Below are 7,969 nucleotides of genomic sequence, written 5' to 3' on the forward strand. Positions count from 1 at the left end.
TGGACTGAGCCAGGCGCAAAAGCGGGCCATGATGTTGACGACGATGCAGGTCCGGCTCGGAGGGATCCGGCTTGCCTGCTCCCTCTTCATGCTCCCATCCGTACTCCCACCTCATCCTACGGCTGTCTTTTTTCCTTTTTCCTTTCTAATGTAATCATCTCCTCCTGATTTTAAAGGAGTGAGGTCAGGTCTTATTTTGTTTTAATTAAATCAAGTCACGTATGTATGCAGAAGTATGGACGAGCGCACAAACGGGGAGCAGGCAAGTCTCGTCCGGCTCAGAGGGCTGGCGGCCAAGGACCTTCTTCAATAGCACCCGCTCACTGATCCGTTTGTTAACTGTCAATTGTCTCTACAATTTCTGCTCTTTACAGGAAGGGACGCCCAGCACGAGCGAGGCCAACAGCCAGCCCGAAACTGTTTTCTTCTTCACAGCCCGACATGTTTGGTTGGGACAGCCGATTAGACTTTCTTTCGTCCTTGTAAACATTGTAACGCCGTAATAAAGCTTCGGAGTTTGTCTAAAAAAAAAACTGTTCAAAGTGCACTTAACTAAACCCTACGCTCAGGCCCCCCATTTGCAAGTGTATTTATTTTCCCTGCATTCGGCTATTCATTCGTTTTGAAAACATGGTGTCGAACCAGTGCTCCAGGACATCTGGTGAAGTTCGAGCCAATGAATTCATGAAAACTGCAGCTAAAAACTGAATTTATGCTTCAGCGTGATCATACGAGCAGCCAAAGAATTTGTACATCAGCAACTTTGACTATTGTGCACTACAGGCTACAGCACTCTCTGGGTTTCACATCTCCATGGCGTCCCGAGCCATGTCCTGCAGGTCCTCCTCCGTCAACAGCGTCTTCTTCCCGCCGCTCCCAGCCTTGTCGTATGGCTGCGCCATCCTCCGGAGGAACTGCCACGGAACAAAACACAACTTTATTTATTTTCTGAACAAAACAGATGGCTACTTGAACAGAAGTGAGAAAATCCTCTAGAAAAACAAGACATTCAAACGAAATTCATGAAAGCAGACATGGAAAAGAATGACTATGCTGACAGGTGGCTACAATTATAACAAGTTGCATTGCAAGCAGTTGGAAGCATGGAAACTGTGCGTGTTTAGGCATTGCTGCTTGAGTGGAAGATGTCAGCATTGCCTCGTCCGCAACCAAGACGGCTTGCGCTTTTAAAAGCATCCACGTTGCAATGTTCCAAAGCAATTGCTAATCGAGTAGAGCAATGTAAGGGAACATACCTCACGGGCTGTATGGAGAGCCATATCGGTGCTCAGATTCAGGTGCGCGTCGTGCAAGTGTGACAGTATCCATCCCGGCAGTTTGGACCGTTTATCATGCCGACTGTATCTGCGAGTCACAAATGGCATGTCACTTAGCAAGCATTTGTAGTATGACTGCTATGGGATGAAATGATGAACTTAAAAGACCTCGGACCAGAAAATACATATAACAGATCTGCAAGATATATTGATGTTTGATGAGCACTATATGTTTGATATATGGTGTAACCAAGCCTAGAGCTCCTGAGCATCAAATGAAGCAATGACTATAACTAGTTCGGTTCTATCTGCCACAACCATTGACTAAAAAAGTACACTATTTAGTGGCAAAGCCCAATTTTAACTGCCAAGGGAATTTCATCAAATCAGATTAAAATAAGCATTTTCTTGCTAGTTGACCACAAGTCCATCACATGTTCAATGCAACAAACTTTGGGCTTGTTATTCAAGAAATATACAGATTCAAAATTGCTTGGCCAATCTAAAGGGCACAGGATTTGAGTTTCCTCTAAGCTCACTCTAACTCCCACGTCAAGGCAGTATCAAGTAGACAAGTACCTCTTGTCAGCAAATATCATCATTCCATAATCTGCCTTAGAACGAATCACACGTCCAACACACTGAGCAGCTTGCCTCTGACAATAAAAAGAATTCAAAATGTAGAGAAAACCATGTTAGGAGATCTTGACAGTATATATAAAACAGTAGGCTTTACTCCCTTACAATCAAAGAAGGATTAGTACCAATGCGTCAAATGTCAGAAAGTCACCCTCCTTTATCTGAAAAGTTTCTCTTAGGTACTCCAACCTAGCACGCAATATCCTGCTCGTAGACATGGGACATATATATAACACGGCTGTTAGAAGGTACTCCCTCCGTTCCAAAATAGATGACTCAACTTTGCACTAACTTTAATACAAAGTTGAGTCATCTATTTTGGAATGGAGGGAGTAACCCTTACAAGCAAGAAACATTGGGACATAAATATATCATTCAATCGACACAGCATTATTATTCTGTGCATGCATACGATGAACCAAAAGTACTGTTATCTTATAGACCAAGACCGAGGGGTGCACAAAATTAAATCCAAATGTATAAAAGCAAAGTTGGTCCTCACTTGCTGAGTGTGTACTGGAAGGGAACACCAAACATGATCACAAGTCTGCCATAGTGTCGATCAAAATCAATACCTTCAGCAACTTTGCCCCTGAAAAGATCATACCGTTAGCAAGAGTGACTCGTTGACTCGTTGTTATGATAATTTATTATTATGTGTGTGTATGTACATCGTATATCTCACAGTGTTAGCTGAGTAATGCTTAATTGCTTATTATAACCTCCTGATCACAAGAAAATGAGCTAATAATGAAATCATTCTTTTATGACAATTCAAGTAAGCCTCTTTGATTTACATGATTCCTAAAACACAGGTAAAGGAAAAACGCAGGATTACAATGGCATGCCACTTGAATCCTTTAAGGGTTTGAACCAAAATTTGTTTGGTTGCACCGCAGGAAAAACAAATGATTCTTTAGGAAATTTCCTACAAAATGTAATGCAGTGGAGTCCTTGGGAAAAGTCTGCATTGAGATACTCCCTCCGTTCCGAATTACTTGTCGCGGGTATGGATGTATCTAGATGTATTTTAGTTCTAGATACATCCATTTCTGCGACGAGTAATTTGGAACAGAGGGAGTACAATCCTAAGAAACGAACAAACATCATAGAAAAATTCCAATCCACCAAAATTCCTATAAAACCCTTTGAAGCAATGAGGCCCAATGAAAACAATTTTGCATGCAAACTTACAGTGCTACAAGAATCCTTCGTATTTACACATGCACAGACATGTTGGTTGCTGTTTGATTGACTGAATGTGATAGTTTGCTTGATCTGGGATTCAGCAGTTGACTTGGTAACAAACTGGAAGTGTTGACATGCATCTTGATGAGTTACCACCCCACTAACTAGGTCATTCAATTGTTTTGGTCGATTCATGAATGCATCTTACTCTCTTTCTAATATTCCCTAGGCAGTTTTTAACAAGTTGGACATAGAAAACACTACTGATTAAAATATCACAATAAATCACCACCACTGTAGTGATAACTACTTTGATCGGGGTCAAAAGTCAAAAATAAGTTATATGCTGCAAAAGTTTCAAGCATTCCTATCATCGGTTCAGCTGCAGACTTATAGTGAATTTTGAAGGGTGGTCTCAGACTTGCAGTTAAAAGAACAAACCTGGCAACTGAGAAGAAGATAGCTCCTCTTCCACAATCGCATGCTTTTCTGTAATTGTCAAGGGCCAATGTTGTTTCAACAACATCTGGTGTTTCAATGAATACTAACTTGTGCTGCATGATGTCCTGCACAATAACATCATAAGATGGGCATTCTTTGGGGACTAATACATTTATATGTATCTTCGCAACATGAGGAAACTACAGAATCATACAAGAGGAAGAAAAAATGGATGCCATCAAAAATCACAGCGTGTAGAAACTTAACGGAGCAAGATTTTAATAAAGTTTCATCTCTTCTATTAGAAGTTTAGAAGACACGTGAGTACGTGACCACATTGCATACATGACAAACACGATTCTTATTCTTTACTGAGACATTACACATTATTTGTATAGTGGCTACTAACTCTATCCAACTTCATATGCATGTTACTGATAGTAAGAACACAGATGGTCTCTACACGAGTAGTTGATACCCTTTAATGTCAACACAGCTCAGCGGACCATCCACTGCTTAACGATATACAGGTACCTGAATAACTTTGCACGTCATTACGAAAACATGACACTAGAACGCTTAAACAGTAAACACCATTTAATTAATAGTGTTCCAGAAGATCTAGTCTACTTGTCCAATTGAGATGGTCAATTTACTAAGTCACATTACAATCTAAAGTCCAAATTCTAGACATCTCCACATCAGAATAATGTGCTGGTGAGGGAAATAACCTGTAAAATACCCATTTCATTCCAGCTGTTGACAATGCCATCCATATAGCTGTAACTGACAAAGAAACAGACAATGCCATCAGGAACAGAAGAAGCCATTTCTAGCAAGAGGCGGCCATAATTCCTCACAACACCAGGATCACTGCGCATGTCGAACTTTGTACTCACAGGTAGCTGATCACTGAAAATGATCGAATGGTTAATGTTACACAACTGGATTCATATCATAACATAAAAGGTAAAACAAGAAATTTGTGAGACAACTAAACCGGTTGCATATAGCACTACCATCGTGTTATTCTACTAGCATAAGGAGCATGCAATAAGTGTGTTTCCAAATATAGAAAATTGAAATATGAAAGCACAAATGGATCCAGATCATACCTTCCTCGTGTCAACACCATGGGACATATACAATCCCTTGTTAGAGACATTGTGAAGCTCCTGCTTATAACAGGATTAAAATTCAAAAGACGAGGGTACAGATCGATTGGGCTGAGAGTTCCCGAAGTGATGACGACAGTTTGGAATCGATCGAAAACAGGCTGTATTGCGAGTGAAGCGTCATGGCAACTCAGCTGCAACACACCCAACCACATTAGCACATTGACACTCAGCTTGTAACAATTGCACCACAATCTTATAGAGTAGGTTGGATACCTGAATCACGGGATCACGGACTTCAGGCATTCTATCATCATAGGGTTCTATTATTATAGAAAAACCACGCGAATAAGTTCCAATCAATGTGGCAAAGTCACAAATGGTCTGGATGTGCATGAATTCATCCGTGTCGGTTATCTCCAATGTAAGCAATAGAGAATGTAAGCGGTCATAACAAAACCTCAGCATTCTCTGGTCAATTCCAGCCTGGGAATGGATTGAAGCAACAAAGGAAACAGGCATTTCATTCTCAACATTCTCTGTTTCAAGCCGTCCATCTAAGAATCTCACAAGTCTCTTCAAGACAGCAAGAAAATGTTCAGCCTTTCTGATATTTCCAGGTACAGCCTCCTTCAAAATGTCATCAGGCAAGGATGGATTTGCAAGCCAAGCATCGGATACTTCATCACAAGAAACACATTATTATAAACTGTCCGGTAAGGCCACATAATCAACATTGCAAATCAGATAGTGAGGAATAAAGATACTCACTTGGCAGGTTTCCCCTCTGTGCCAATCCATCCACCAGTCTATTGTATTCAGCACGAAGCCTATTGGCATCGGTGGCCTTGAACCTTCCTACCAAATAAATCAGTTAGTGAGCAACCTTTACCTATCCATCTACAATTTTGACGATTTTAAAGGAAACACCCACAATCCTGAAAAGAGCAAGTATTTACTTCTTCAATGCTCAGTACCTATCGATCTCTTGCGAGATGCGCCGCAGGTTTCGCTCGGCACCTTCCAGTGTCTGCTTGCGGACGCTGACGCTCAGCGCCTCAATGCAGACGTTATCGATGTTGTGCGCCTCATCAAACACAACCACGCATTCTTTCTGCATCTCCCGGGACACAATGCTGGCCACCTTGGGGTCAAGCAGGTACTGGTAGCTGTAGACCACCACATTGGCGTATTTTACCATCTGCCTGGCGAGGAAGTAGGGGCATATCCGGCGCTCACGGCCAAGCGAACGGAGGTCGGCGAGAGTGTAGACCCCAGGGGGCATGAAAGAGGCGAGGTCGCCGGCGGCCGCGGCCCGGTCGAATGACTCGAAGTATTCGCAGAGAGGGGTGGACTCCGGGTCGGAGGCGGCCTTGTCGCGGACCCAGGACGCGGTGAGGCGGCGGCAGGCCGTGTCGACGGAATCGCGGGCGGCGGAGGCGGAGGCCTGGGGGTGGACGCAGAGGTTCTTGCGGGAGGAGAGACCGAGCGCGAGGAGGGAGCGCGAGGCGGCGGGCGGGAGGTGGGAGAAGAGGAGACGGAGCTCGGCTAGGGTCTTCTCCATCTCGTGGACGGTGCGGGTGCAGTAGAGGAGCCGGAGCGGGCGGGAGGGGTTGGCGAGGGAGTAGGAGGTGATGAGGGAGATGAGCGCCGCCGTCTTGCCGGTGCCCGTCGGCATCTCCAGCAGCGCGTGGCCGCGCGCGTCCAGGGCTCGCTTGAGCTCGCCCATGTACGCGTGCTGCTCCGGGTAGATCGCCGCGTACGGGAAGTGCACCGTCAGGCCTTCAAGATCGAACTTCATCGTGGCCGCTAGGAGGGTGGAAGCCGCGGGATTGGGAGTCGCCGGAGCCGCCGCCGCCGCTGCCGCCGGGAGTAAAGCTCGGGAGGTGTTCGGTGGAATTCCGCAGGGCGGAGGAGGGGGCTGCCTCGACCTAAGTAGGCCTGCGGGCGCGTCACTCTGGACTGGCCCATATGATAGTACCTCCTCTTTGCAGTTTGCACTTCGTCTATTTCCCGACTCGAGAGCTCCAGGGCTATTTCTCGACGGTTGCGCGAACGGAAAACCCTATTTGCCGCTCTCTGCGGCAAACAGTCGGGCTTCCGCACAGGCGCTATCGACCGATCGCTCAGGGTGGGTCGGCCTGTTAACATAACGACCCGTTTTGGGAACCTTCAAGTTCCTTGCCGTTTTTTTTTCGGTTTTAAGAACCTTCTAGAAGCTTCCTGAACAGGTTTTTTCTTTAATTATTTCTATTTAGTTTTTCTTTTTGATTAGTGTTTCCTTTTCTGCTTTCTCTCTATCTTTTTTCTGTTTCTTTTTTTCCGAATTTTTCTATTTTTTCTTCTTGCTCTTTTATTTTTTATTTTTTTCCATTTTCAACTAATATTTCAGAATTTTTCAAAAGCAAAATTTTCAGATTTTGTTCAACTTTTCAGAAAATGTTCCTGTTTTCAAATTTTTGTTCAGAAATTTCATACAACTTTAGAATTTCAATAATTGTTTGCTTATTTTTTTTAAGTTCAAAATTTTAAAAAGTGTTTACCTTTCTAAATTTTGTTCACAAACAAAAAAATGTTCGGTTTTAGAAGTATGTTCCTGTTTTCAAAAAAAATACTAAAAAATATTCATGTTTCCAAATTTGTTCACGAATTCGAAAAATATTCACGTTTTAGAATTTTGTTCATGAATCAGAAATTGCTCAGGAATTTAGAAAAATGTTCACATTTTTCAAAAATTGTTTCCAAAATTAGTAATATGTTCCCATTTTCAAAACTTGTTCGCAAATTCAGAAAACTTTCACATTTTTCAGTTTTGTTCACATATTCAAAAGAATCTAGGGATTTTAGATAATGATCCTGCTTCCAAATTTGTTCACAAAATTCGAAAAAAGTTCCGGTTTTCAAAATTTGTTTGCAGATTCAGAAAACTTTCACATTTTTCAATTTTGTTCACATATTCAAAAAATCTGGGAATTTTAGAAAATGTTCCTGTTTTCCAAATTTGTTCAAAAATTAAATAAATGTTCACAAAATTCAAAAAAAATCCTGTTTTCAAAAAAATCGCGAATTCAGAAAATTTTCAAAAATTCCAATTTTGTTCACATATTCAAAAAATATGGGAATTTTAGAAAATGTTCCTGTTTTCCAAATATGTTCCAAATTCAAAAAATGTTCCTGTTTTCAAAATTCCCTCGCAAATTCAGAAAACTTCCACATTTTTCAATTTTTTTCACATATTCAAAAATCTGGGAATTTTAGGAAATGATCTTGTTTTCCAAATTTGTTCACCAATTAAATAAATGTTCATGT

General features: G+C 42.1%; 1 protein-coding gene across 1 annotated transcript; it reads right to left on the bottom strand.

Annotated features, from left to right (window-relative positions):
- Window positions 1–680: 680 nt before the first annotated feature.
- On the bottom strand, window positions 681–6,634 carry LOC123191077 (general transcription and DNA repair factor IIH helicase subunit XPD). Its single transcript, XM_044603845.1, has 11 exons — window positions 5,638–6,634; window positions 5,432–5,514; window positions 4,937–5,340; window positions 4,661–4,854; window positions 4,277–4,457; window positions 3,546–3,670; window positions 2,419–2,508; window positions 2,042–2,120; window positions 1,857–1,933; window positions 1,257–1,365; window positions 681–914 (listed from the first exon to the last, which is right to left on the bottom strand). The coding sequence occupies exons 1-11, from the start codon at window positions 6,459–6,461 to the stop codon at window positions 804–806; spliced, it is 2,277 nt and encodes a 758-aa protein (XP_044459780.1). The 5' UTR covers window positions 6,462–6,634; the 3' UTR covers window positions 681–803.
- Window positions 6,635–7,969: the final 1,335 nt, after the last annotated feature.

This window comes from Triticum aestivum, chromosome 1A, assembly GCF_018294505.1.
Source record: "Triticum aestivum cultivar Chinese Spring chromosome 1A, IWGSC CS RefSeq v2.1, whole genome shotgun sequence".
In the NCBI taxonomy this organism is placed as follows: domain Eukaryota; kingdom Viridiplantae; phylum Streptophyta; class Magnoliopsida; order Poales; family Poaceae; genus Triticum; species Triticum aestivum.